The 13,974-nt window shown below is 37.6% G+C and overlaps 1 protein-coding gene across 22 annotated transcripts in view; it reads right to left on the bottom strand.

Annotated features, from left to right (window-relative positions):
- Window positions 1-13,974, bottom strand: part of PTPRF (protein tyrosine phosphatase receptor type F) — a 529,684-nt gene that overhangs the window by 106,208 nt on the left and 409,502 nt on the right. For all 22 annotated transcript variants that reach the window (XM_087889625.1, XM_087889634.1, XM_087889639.1 and 19 more), the window contains one exon: window positions 499-609. In XM_087889625.1, the coding sequence (XP_087745751.1) occupies window positions 499-609 (111 nt within the window). The remainder of the gene's footprint in view (window positions 1-498; window positions 610-13,974) is intronic.

The raw sequence follows: 13,974 nt of genomic DNA, 5'->3' as shown, positions 1-13,974 counted from the left end.
AAATGGCTTTATGAAACAAACTGCAGCTGGATCACAGCAGGAATTGCAACTATTCTAATAGGTTCAGCAATTATCCCTGTTGTAGAGGAGGTGTTGATCAATAGAACACATGAAAGCTACATCTATTCTTGGGCCAATGTAGTATAGTGCTCACCTGCCAGAGAACAGATCAAACCTAGGAAGAAAAACTTTACAGAGCCCCAAAAGTCTTTCCGTCTTTCTGTCTTTTACTTTTTCTCCCCCCTCCCCACCATGAATGAATGATGAAAAGACAGATTCTGACATTGACTGTTTCAATCTTACCATCACTCATATTACCCTCAAAGGAAAGGAAGGGTCTTCCAGGGCTTGAATTCATGGGTTAGGGATTTTAGTTTCATCACTCACAAAGCATCACTGAAGTATTCTCTTGCTGCAATGTTGAATGGGTGATTTGAGAGGCAATGACTATGGAAGAGAAGTGGGAAAGGGATGGAAGCTTGCCTTCTCAAACTTTACCTCGCACATAAAGGTTTGCTGGAGCAGAGTAACGGGTCCCTGCACTGTTTGTAGCGACACATTCATATTTGCCTTGATCCGACTCCTCGCTGTTTTCAATTTGGAGAGCCCCTATGTAGAAACAAAACACAAACGACACTGGTTATAACAAGATGTATGTTACTGTTCTGTACCCTTATTCCAAACATGAACACAAGAGGACAGATGATGCCTGTTGCTTCTTGTAGGGTATCCATGCTTGTTTCTATAAAGCATCTGTTGTGACCAGTTTTCACAGCTTCATAGTCAAACAAATTATTGATACCTTTTCAGTTGCTTTTTATCTACCAAATAAATTTCTTCCATATGTAGAAACTATCAAAGGAATCCAGACTTAAAATAATTATGCTGAATATTTTTCCCAAAGCAAAATATTATACAATATTTTAAATTGTTGTAGATAGTTCTATGTGTTATATGAACACAAAAACAAAATATAACCTCAATAAACGCACAGTAAATAAATAAATCCAAAGGAATCTAATCTTAGTTCACTATCTTCCTTTAACTATCTTAATCTATAAAATACACTTCATTCCACAACAAAGTATCATTAATTTACCCTTAAGCCTAGCAATAAAAAGGACCACAACTTTTTCACCTCGAAAAATCCCTTGTTTCTATTGTATTTTACATATAATTATACTGTTCTGCCTACTAACAACATCAACAAGTAACAGCATCAGTAGATAGTACAACCAGAACCTTTGAAAGGCCCAGATATATAATCTGAAGATTTTCCAGGGCATACATTTTTTACTCACTATATCCTGTGCCATTGGTTTTCTGTTCAATGTACTTAATAGTAACATAACTCTTGATATTTCATTGGTTTTGCTGCTTTGAATTTTAAGTTACTTCAAATTTTAAAATACATCTTGGATGAGACCCCTTCCATTCTACCATTCCCTTTCTTTAAAAAGAGCCCAAATAGCAATCATATCAATCTAAGCAACCAGGCTGAATACTAAACTCTGCCTAATTCACATTAATTCACATTACAGATAAATATATTGAAACAGTATCCCTCTTCCTTCTTATCTTGCCACTGTGAATGAACTAAGTCCTATTCTGTTATCTTCCAAATTATGGGAGATGTAGCTATCGAAAGATAAAGGCAAAAAATAAGTAAACAATGAACATTTTAAGCAGCCTTGATACTGCTATTCCAAGAATGGGACCTGGTACTTCTCAGGGAATAAATACTTCATTTGTGATTCCAGAAGTTGAGATTCCATAGATCGTAGAAGGCAGCTTTCACTCACAAAAATTATGTACACTCTTGAACCAAGAGAAAAGGCAGACTCTGCTTGTCAGAGTCTGAATCCATTTCTGTTTGCCAAAGAAAACAGTGCCATGAACAGAAATTGCTGTTTCTGGCCTCCCACTCCAAGGTATGGAGGTTAAATTCATGTTTTCATATTATTGGAATAGAAGGGAAAATAATGTGAATCAACTACTGTCCCCTAAATCATTTACAACAATAAACTGAGACCGCAGTATAAGTCTGTATCTCAGGAGAACTAATGAAGTTCATTATGTTCTGCTATTTCATAAAAATGATATAGAGAGCCCTCTCTATTGTTGTATCAGGTCTGGAAAATAAAAATAAACTGATCAGAAAAGTCTGGCTCCTGCTACCTTCTAGGCAGCATTTCATACTTTGTATTTTTAAACATGGCCTTCTCCAATTCGAAGAGACACTTGTTCGGCAGGCTGAGGCAAAGAGGCAGTCCCGGAATCAGTGAAATCTGGGGGCTGGGCAGGGGACAGAATATATCTGCCCTCAGTGTGGATGGGATTGCCACTCTCGAATTGGCCTTTAGTCACACTAGATGCTGTTTTAGGACCTCTTTCCAGAGCATGATACCATAGTCTCTTGAGACTGAAGGATGCCAATGACTTTTAAATAGCCTGAAAGTTTATACCTTTGCTGTTTAGGTATTTGGATGAAATGTGGCAGAAACAATTTTGTGACTTAAACGATGTGGCCCAGAAAACTGCTTTTGCCAGTGGTGAAATGCACTTACCTTCACTACTGGTTTGGGAATGTGAGCGCACGCACACCTCTTTTACACTTGTGCAGAACATTCTGCGCATGTGCAGAGGGTCAAAAACGGGATGTAATGATGTCCCGGCAGGTGGGTGGAGCCTCCCACCCGCCGGCACTACTGGTTCACGTGAGCTGGATAGATCAGGCCAGATTTCACCACTGGTTTTTGCATGTTGGAACAGTGGACAGTGAAGACTTAATGGTACTTTCTTGAGACTAAAGAAAGAATGGTACTTTCTTTCTCTAAATTTAGAAAATCTGTAAATTTATGTCCCCTCTATAAAATTTATATAATAGTTAATCTTAATCTTAATTATATTTTATACTTTTTGTATTTTAATTATTGTTAGACATTCTAAGTATAAAACAAATATATTATTTGAACAGTGTGCCAATAACAATTGGAGGGAAGCACCAGAAAAAGGACTTCTGATCACTTATTCCTTGACTGGGAATAGATACATATATCCAAGCTGTGAGTAGGTGAGTGCATGTATGGATGATTACAATATTGAGTCCTCTCTCTAGTGTAGGTACATGTGCTCTACCCTAGGGTGTAAATGGCAAAGGAAAATCATTTGAGTGGGAACGAGGAAGGCTTTATAAAAAAGGGTTAGAGGAAAAAAATTGTGGATTTTCCTTTGCTCTCTATTTTTCTAGGTAGGGCTAGGCTATAAATTATACATATCCTGGCTTTTACTGAATCTGTTTCCATTTTAACACAATGTTTGGAAAGTAAGACGTCTGAATAGCAGGAACTGGAAATCTTTTGCACGACTTCATTTCACATAAGAGTGCAGGATTACAAGAAACATGTATTAATTCTGGGCAAATGCTATTTTTTTTTATTTCTGAGTGGATCAAAGTAGCAATTCTGTACAGAGTTATAGGAGAATAAAATTAGCTACACACAAATGCGAGCCATGTCTGTGTTGCTCTGTAAATATGCATTTCTAATAATCACATGGACCTCACAGAATGACAGCCAAACATCTCCAAGCCCAATTTATTGGCAATTAGGCAAGAAAGGGAATCAACCCAGCAATTTTCCTATTGAAGCTCATTATGATCCTGCTTAATTGTTTCCTCTCTGAGGTTGATGATTGGCATGTCAGATCTGGACTGAAACTGAGTTTCTGTGATTTATGCAAGGACTGCAGTCACTGCAAGATCTTTGAACTGAGCAGTTCACAAGGCAAATATAGGAATACAATTCAGCCACCAATTTGCTTTTTTAGATATATCATACATCTAGACTTCAAACACCCTTTCTTTTTTATTCCACTTTAGAAAGGAGGGAGGAAGGGAGATTTGCAAGCTTTGCAGGAAGCAAAATTGCAAAACTGCCAAAGGGTGGCAGTCTCTTAGCAGGGTTAAGCAGTATTAAATTTGTATAACATCAGAAGAATTAGATGAAAGATTAATCAGCTTTTCTCTGTCAGTTTTTAGGTATTTGTATTTTAAATTCACGCTCCGTTTGCTTTGAACATATAAAATTCATATTAGGGCAGAGAAAAGTGTTAAGTACCTATTTTAACTGTTTCCCATGTATCTGTTATGACACAGCATCATAGAAACGTTATCATTGAGTCACTAGACAACTACAGTGGCATTTGGCTGTATCACCAATTTTGGAAGCTAACAGTGCTATCAAATATTGAATGAGTGAGTGCCCTGGTGACTACACAGAAGCTTTTTGTGAGGAGGATGGGCTGCCTGCACCAAGTCTGACATGACAGCACTAACTGCTCCAAGAGAACAGAAGATCAGAATATCTAATTTTCCATTGTGCTTATTTTGTTCCACTTTATGGCAATAGAGGAAGCGGCATTTGATAAAAGAGAAACAAATCACTTCTTCTAAAGGTTCATTTGTTGCAATCTAATGATCATCCCTGAAAACACATGTCCATTCATCTATCCTCTTCTCTAATCTGCCAATCAGCAACTAGAGCCATATATCTCTGAACAATCTATCAAAACTCACCCTGACCTTTCAGCCTGGGTCTCACCTGAAAGGCAAAGGGGGAATGTTAAAAGTGACAACATGCCTCACAAATACAGAGCTCTTAGAAAAATGACAGCATCTCTGCAGAGGAAAAGTAGGACTCATGCCTGCAAGGCCAACAGAAAGGTTTTCAAAACAGAACACTCTGCTTCTCCAGCTACTTTATCTGATTTCCTTCACACCTTTGCTCAAGAGAGATTAGATTGCCTGGTTTCCTCATCCAATGTACCGAGCAACTATGCATAATTGAAAATAAACATCCAACTAATTGCAGGCACAATAATCCATTAGTCTAGTCTCATTTCGATCAAATTAATACATCATGGAAATGCAGCAACTTACCTTTAGGAAGACCTCAGAACATTATCATTATGTGAGCATAACCTCCCTTCATAAAAATGCTTTCCTCTACCCCTGCTAGAGATTCAGTAGCCTGTATGTTTAACAAAAGGTGTCAGTCTGACAGAAATCCCATATGAGATGCCAAGAGGTGGCTCTTGGCACTTAGAAAAATGTCGGCTTTGACATTCAAACAGGACACATGCGTTTTAAATAATGTCAGGCAAACTCTTAAAATACCTCATTAGAACTCAGATAGAGAGATTTATGTTTTATGAGATGGATGATTCTCATTATAGCAGTAAGTCAATTCTCTCAAAAAGGATATACCGAACATATGGCGGTTCTGGTGCCAAGTTGTTAATGTTCTCACTTGTTGGTAAGAAACACATGACAGCTAAATGCAGGAAAAGCCTCAGTCTGGTATGAGTAAAGATGGGGCTAGAAACAGGCATAGCTTGGTTACTTAACATGTGGTTTATTGTTTTGCTTCAAGATGTTTTGTAATTTTAGATAAATAGCTTAAGAACTTATAACATTACAGCTGATAGTCTTGAATCATTCCAAAGATTGGATGACAATTAGGCCTACACCATTTGGTCACATGACTCAGATTTTCCACTAAATTCAATTCAAACATTTTTGAAATAACAATCCACATTTGTTCTAAAAATATTAGCACAACTGAAAACATTAACACCCAGAAACCGAACCAGAACCAAAGACTGCATTATTAATTTGAAGCAATGATTTAATGAAGAAAGACAAGGAAGAAAAAAAAAAGTAGCATTGGACAATTGAGAGAATACAATTTAGCAGAGGTAATAAATTTCAGAGAATTCAGGGATCAGTCAACAGTAGCAGTTACTGAAATCACAAGAGATCAGGATCACTATACATAGTACTGATTACAATTTTAGGATTACTTCCAGAAATCACTTTGAGTATTCAAATTACAAAAATTACTCTAGCAGGCTTGGGACTATGTAGCTGCTACTCTGGAGGTATGCTGAACAACATAAGATTTAAGATGACCAGATATATGTCAGATTCCTTTACTCTCAACAAATCTTTGAGCCATAGCCACAACAGGGCTGTATTAAGTTTCAGAGAGAATGGAGCTGGCTGATTATATCTCTTCCCTCTGCCTTCATATTGAAAGGTCTGGCAAGCTGGACAGACGCACTTATAACTCTCAAAGAAAGTCCATGCTTCCTAAACGACCCTTCAAGAATTATTTTATTTTTAGTTGTTCAGCTTCTGTCAGTCGTAGTACAGAAGAAAGAACATTACTGTTCTCTTGTGAAAATACCCTAACCCCAACCCTTCAGACAGAAACCACAGTGGATATTTCAACCCTCCTTGGACTCAATACTCCAGACAGTAACTGAATTGGAAAGATCAAAGAACCCTCTGTGGCATGAGCCAGAATTGCACCTTCCAATTCACAAATATTCCACTGAATAACCCCTTTTGACCTATGTACGCCTGCAATGGATGATTCTACAAGGTGCCAGACACTAAAAATAAACAAAAACAAACACGTGTGTGAAGGAATGGCAGATGAGCTTGTGTACTGACAGAGTTTGGAATGAAATCATAGCTGGAGATGGCATACTGCTGAAACGTGTCATGGCAAGAAGAAATGTAGTGATACGAACATTTGAGGCACAGTTTAGCATTCTTACCTCTAATTGGTGTACCACCTGGTGAGGTAATTTGAATGCAAATAAGATTAAAGAGAAGCGTTAGTACAACGAGAAAAGGGAGAAAATTGAAACTAAAAAGTTTTTCAAAGCTAGAATCCGTATTAGAAAAACAGGTATAATAATATATAAAAAAGGAATGTTCAGTAACATTGCCCTAGATTGGTTAGTAAAGTTCCACCAAGAACACAAAGTCTGATCTCAATTTACATATCCCTGGTTCCCCCCAACCCCCCCAAAAAGGATGTCGGCAAACCACTATCATTCATTGTCACAACTGAAATGGAGCAGCAACTGGGAAATGGGAGCCATGCCCTTTTATTTTGCCAGAAGATGGGGCTGTGGGAGCATCAGTGTCAGTGAAGTACAATAAGAATGTGTGTATGCACACATGTGTTTGTGAGTAAAGAGAAAAAAATATATGGTACTAGTTGGCAGACTGTTTCTTGATTTAAGGTTACCTGGACCACTGGAGGCAAAAATCTGATTACATAACTGAAACTGGAAGACTAATCAATGAATGTAAGTTAACTCCTGCAGCAGGTTCTTCCTGAGCGTAAAATATTGTCTTGCACCATTCAGTTTTAAAATATAAATGCAGAGAACATTCTTTTAGCTTTCACTTGGACTAATGGCTGAGGCATGTTTTTGCATAGTTGTGCAGCAGGCCAAGGAGAGAATTGGTACCCTTTTTACAAGGGAGTTGAAAATAGTTTCACATGCTATGAACAAATCTTACAAAAAAGGGTTTTTAATAGAAGGGTTTGCTCAGTCTTGGCCCTTATCAACAGCATTGCCTAGAGGTGCAGAAGGAGAATTGCATATGTAAACTGACAACAACTCCCCTTTGGTCCCCGATTTTGTCCCCTTGGTTTTATTTTGTGCAAATGAAATCTGTTAGTAAGGGCAGGGAAATTCATGCAGATCTAATTTCTAGGCAGTTTATGGTATGTGTTGGTTTAATGCAGATTTTGCACATCTGAACACCAAGCACTTACCAAAAAAAAAAACCAAAAAAAAACCAAAACAAAAAAATTGGGGAGTTTAAACAGACAGAGAGGGTTAAACAGGACACAAAGCCTCAAATCATGTTCCGTGTATTGATCAATAAATACCAGTAATCATAGAAATGCTGTGTATCTGAGATTAACTGCTTCCCACATTCCATTATCCACAGCACTGATCACCCAATGGGTGACAAAGACAGACACTCAAAGAGTTTCTGTAAATACAAAGAAGGCAGATTTTAAGCACATTAAACTTGCTTCTTAAAGAATGGTTAAATTGTTTACACTTATTATTTCTTTCCCTTGCTCTTTTCTAGTGCCTTTTCCTCTGGGCAGTATAGTTGCCGCTTTTAATCAGTGGAAACCGTTCCAGCTGCTTTGACTGGCATTCTCCACAGCCAAGATGATGTTATTCCAGCTCCACTTTACGATGAGATTGTTTTTGCCAGTGCTTTTGTTCACGGATAGGTGAAAAAAAGGAAAGCCCTTATTGCCCGCTGTAAAGGTGAATATTCTCTTACATAATAAGTCTGCCTATTTATCTGTTTTTCTAACTACTATCCCATTCACCTCAAAGGAACAGTTCACATCATAAAAGCCTGCATGGCTTCCAAATCTTATCAACAGGAAAAAAGAGGATTATTGCTTCATTCACGCACAACAGAAAAACTGCTGAGTACTCACTTTTCTTCCCAGTCTGCCAATTATTATTGTAATTAAACACTCTAAACCCTATCTTCTTCCTACCTGCAGTTAACTGACATTGAGACTTTCCACAACAGAGCGCAGCAATCAGTCTCCCAGTCAGTGAAACAGTACCTGTTTTAAGTTGCCCTCACTTGGATGTGATGCTGATTTTGGAATGCACTCACATAGCCATTGAAAAGTCTGGAATTAACTGTCTACACAAACACGCTGAAAAGGGATTCCCTACAGTGCAGTTGGTTCATCTTTCTTCAGGTCTGAAGAATTTTAGATTTTTCTTGCCAGATCCCACATCACAACGGTTAAGCCATTTAAAAAGATGTTCTTATTTCCACAGAAGTCTCCAGATTTTTCTTACTGGTCAGGATTACCACATAGATATCTGAACCGCAAGCCACCAAAGCAAAAACCCAGGCATTTTCTTAGAAACCATAGAGCCATAGAGTTGAAAGATATTTAAGAAGTTGTCTAATCTAACCCAGCAGTCCCCAACCTTTGCGGCATAGTGGCCTGCTGTGTATGTGTGTGTGTGTGGGGGGGGGGGGACGGGATGATTCCATGTGTGTGGCAGGTGTGCGCGCGAATACACCTGCCCACCACTCAAACAAATGGAGCTTTGCATGTGAGTGTTGAGCACAAATGGAGCTTTGCATGTGAGTGCCCGCGGCTTGCATTAGTGGAGCTACATGCGTGCTCATCCACCACTTGTGTGGCCTAGTTCCAAATGGGGCATCGAATAGAATAGAATTTTTTTTATTGGCCAAGTGTGATTGGACACACAAGGAATTTGTCTTGATGCATATGCTCTCAGTGTACATAAAAGAAAAGATACGTTCATCAAGAATCATAAGGTACAACACTTAATGATAGTCATAGGGTACAAATAAGCAATCAGGAAACAATATCAATATAAATTGTAAGGATACAAGCAACAAAGTTACAGTCATACAGTCATAAGTGGAAGGAGATGGGTGGTGGGAACGATGAGAAGATTAATAGTAGTGCAGACTTAGTAAATAGTTTGACAGTGTTGAGGGAATTATTTGTTTAGCAGAGTAATGGCGTTTGGGAAAAAACTGTTCTTGTGTCTAGTTGTTCTGGTGTGCAGTGCTCTATAGCGTCGTTTTGAGGGTAGGAGTTGAAACAGTTTATGTCCAGGATGTGAGGGGTCTGTAAATATTTTCACAGCCCTCTTTTTGACTCGTGCAGTATACAGGTCCTCAATGGAAGGCAGGTTGGTAGCAATTGTTTTTTCTGCAGTTCTAATTATCCTCTGAAGTCTGTGTCTGTCTTGTTGGGTTGCATGGTACAATAGTAGGCAATGGCCTGGAAATTGGTCTAGCCCTTTGCTCAATACAGGATATACTAAAAACTCTCTAACAAATGGTCTCTGTTTCAAGTGAAGAACTCATAACTTTGGTAGCATCCTGCTTGATAGCTTGTATCTAGTCAGAGAATTCCTCCTGACTTCTAGCCTGGATGTACTTATAATTTATCCATTGGCTTTGATCCTTCCCTCTGGAGTAATGAAGAATAACTTCATTCCTTCTGTGAGACAATTCTTCAGATATCTGAAGATTGCTATTGTATTTCCCTTCAATCATCTTTTTTTGTAGGCTAGTCATATCCAGGTTCTTTAAGTATTACTTATAGGACTTACTTTCTTGATCCTTCATTGTCTTGATAGCCTTTTTCGGAATTTGCTCCAATTTGTCTTTGTCCAGTTTGAACTGTGATGTGGGTTATGGTAGGGAACACTGAACTAAATGGATCAATTATCTGACACAATAAACATTGCATCCTATTAAAATAACATTCCACTTCTGGCCTGATTTTCATAAGTGCTTACGGTAGTATTTATTGTACTGCTCTAATACATTAGCAATATTTATTTGTTTAACCAATGTATTAGTCACCTCCAGAGCAACTCCAGGAATTATATTTCACATTTACAGTAGATCTAAAGCTAAACATCTTGTACAGCATAGAGTACAATGGTGCTGCCCACAATAACAATCATACCAGTTCTGACTTATTATTATGGGGCAGACAAGAAAGCATTCATATTCAAATCTTGTCCAGTTTGCTGCTTAGCAAAATGAATGCAACTCACAGATACATATTATGCACTCACTGCTCTATTAAAAATATTACTCAGAACAAGTCATAATCCAGGATTTCCTTTCCATGCTGTTATGGAATGAAGCCATTTAAATACATAGCCTTCAAACTTTGTACAGTCCATGTGTTAACTCAACAATACTTTATTCCAAAGAATCTACCAAGCCAGTATCAAGTTATTTCTAATGGGATACTGTCCAAAAAAAAAAAAGAAAGATTTTGAGGCAATATATATGAGCTCAGTTTTTAGTTTACACTTTTAAAACTATTTCTGGGATGGGTTTTTTTTTGCCCTGTATTAATATGACTATTTTTTCTCAAATAGCATTTAACGTACTATTTTGAGATAAAAGCTGGTTTGCCCCTTTTCTCCTCTGAGATGTATGCAATGTTTGTTCTACAACAGGGAATGTCACTTTCAAACTGATTGTGTGTGATTCTTAATAAAAGTCAGCTGGGTGACCTTGGGCTGGTCACTCTTTCTCAGTGAAACCCACCTCATGGGCTTGTTATTGTAGGGAAAATAGGAGGAAAAGGGAGTATTATATATGATGCAGGGGTGGGTTCTAAATTTTTTTACTACCGGTTCTGTGGGCATGGCTTATTTTGTGGGCGTGGCTTGATGGTCATGTGACAAATATTTAGGATTTAGCAGAGGTACTTGTCTACCACGCTTTTAACTGCTTGCAGAGCTGTACCGATCCACCCATGTATTTTTACAGGCAATAGTCTACTCATGTATTTTTGCAGGCACTGGTCTACCCATTTATTTTTGCAGGCACTGGTCTACTCATTTGTTTTCTTTTAACACTGATCAGCTGTAGGGCGGTCCTTTGAAGCCCTGCAGCAAGAGTTTAAACAATTTTTTTCCCTCTAGCCATCAGCTGGGACTCAGGAGGCAAAATTTATAAAACTAAATTTATAAATATAAAGTAAACAAGATATGCCATTTTAAATTTATTAATCAATTGTCTTCTTTTACTAGTGGCTACTGGCTGATCCACACAATACATTAAGTCCTGTTTATTTAGTTTTAGTTTAGTACAAGACAGCTAAAACACTATGATTTATAAAACATGTTTATGGCTCAATATATTAATTCAAACATACTGCTTATTCTTATCTATTGCTGATGTGCAGGTGTTGTTCATATCTCAGTTTATTAAATTCTAATTTAGCTATAAGGTCATGAAGTATATGGTTTTGATTTGCAGCATTACCCCATATCTTGTCTCTGGATCAGCACCTATTCTTATTTTGACATGATGTTCAAGAGCATCATGTAGGGAAGAGGGCTCAAACAGGAAATTAGCATGGACTCACTATGTAAACACAAAGTTCTAACCCCCAGTGAACCCCCCCCTCACCTAATCTTTTCCAAGTGAAAGTTGCCAGGCTGGGGAGATTCCTGTACTATAGGCAGACAACAATAAAGTAGCTAGTTTGAACTCTACATTTATGGGTCTGATTGTTCGTGCCTGACACATTCATTTTTTAGTCAAGTTCACTGTGTTTTCTCTATCATGATGGTCCATTAATATTATTACTGTGCTAGGGTTATTGCCACAATTTTCTCTTTGGTATTAAAATGTTTAATATGATTTTATTGTTCTTCAAAACATTATTTTATGAACAATAGTGAACACTGAATGATAGAGGCCTGTGACAAAAATACAACTATAATCATTGAAGTTTTATACCACCATTCAATTTGGAGCAGAGGGATACTATTGCTAGTCTTTTAAAATCCCTCTTCCTATTTTATTTTCCTTTCCTTGCAGATCAAGAAATAAAATGGGAAACTATGCATATATAGCAATCCTTCCACAATTGGCCCACGTTTTTAAACCAAGATCCCAAATAGCTATTTAATCACATATCTATAATCAAATGTAAACTGAATGTACAAGTTATAGCAATCTGCCATTCCTACCTTTTCTGAAAATATATAGTGATTGTATTTTGGAAAGTAGGCTTCTTTTTAAGTATTGTCCTATTTGGATCTCTGCAATCCATACAAAACTGCAGGGGAATTTCTGTCCAGTCGTAGTTTGAATAATGCAGTAAATGCATGAAAGAAAACTGAAAGCTTATTGAGATGATACTTAAAATATAAATGTACTTTTAAGTACTGTGATACCATGTTCCCCCTTAAATTACAGTTGTGGAATATGGATAGCCCTTGATTTATGACCAGTCATTTAGCAAACATTCGAAGTTACAATTAATCTCCCAAGGCTATTTATGAGCTATTTTTGAAGTTAGAACAGCTGCACCCTCTCCTGGTTATGTGACCACATTTTGGGTGCTTGCAACTGGTTCACCTTTATGGCTGTTTGCAGCATCCCATGGTCACATGACCACACTGTGACCTTTTTTTACTGGTTTCTGGCATTTACCTCTGGTTTCTGGCAAAAAACAGCCATCAGGGGTAAATTGATGTTTGTTAAACAACTGCCACATTTACTTAATGTGAATGACACAAAAAAGTAAAAAAATCAGATCTGATCATGTGATGCCTTGACTTACAATGGCAATGACTTACAACTGTAATTCTAGGCTCAATTATGGTTATAAGTTGAGGACTACCTGTACGTTATCTTTGTATATGATTATGGGAAGCTGAACAGTTCTGTTAGAGTGGAACATAATTGCTATTAACTAAAATTGTATTTACCCTGTTTTCCCCAAAATAAGACATCCCCTGATAATAAGCCCAATCGGGCTTTTGAACGCATGGCAATAAGACCAAGGGCTTATTTCAGGGTTCAAAAAAATATAAGACGGGGTCTTATTTTCGGGGAAACACGTATTACCTCATTTTAGACTAAATAATTCAATGGACAGCAGAATGATAGTCTATAACATGCAGGATCCCAGAGAGCTCTGCCCGCTTTACCCCAAAGATGAGTCATTTAAGCATTAATTTAATGGTCAGAAAATTATTACTAAGAGTACTGGACAGCAGCATTGATTAGAATAATTAGATGGTCCATTGCACAAATCCAATTTCAGACTGGATTTGACATTTTTATCCACCTATCAGGTTTTTCCCAAGGAGCTGGGATAGGCAGATGTTTATATTTGACGATGTTGACGATGTTGGACGATGTTTATATTTGACATCACAGGATGTCAACTGTTGTGTGTAAAGCTGCCTTTTGCAACTGACTGGTGGTGAATCTGTCAATGCTGATGGTGTTCAAGTGGTTGTTCTAGTTGTTTTGGGATTGCACCTATTACTGTTGGTATAATCTTTGCTTTCTTTTGCCAGTTGTTCAATTTCTATTTGCAGATCTTTATATTTTGTTATCTTCTTCAGTTCCTTCTCTATTATTCTGCTGTTCTGATTTTTTGCACAGTCAACCAGATGCTCAGACTGGATTTGGCATTTTTATCAACCTATTGAGTCCTTCCCAAGGACTTGGGACAGGCAAATATTGATATTTGATAGTATTTGATAGCTTACATTGCAGGATGTAAGCTCTTCTGAACAAAG

This window comes from Pantherophis guttatus, chromosome 3 (genome assembly GCF_059756535.1).
Source record: "Pantherophis guttatus breed Tessera chromosome 3, ASM5975653v1, whole genome shotgun sequence".
NCBI lineage: Eukaryota > Metazoa > Chordata > Lepidosauria > Squamata > Colubridae > Pantherophis > Pantherophis guttatus.
Note: the sequence above shows the minus strand (reverse complement) of the source record. Positions and strands in the feature narration are given on the sequence as shown.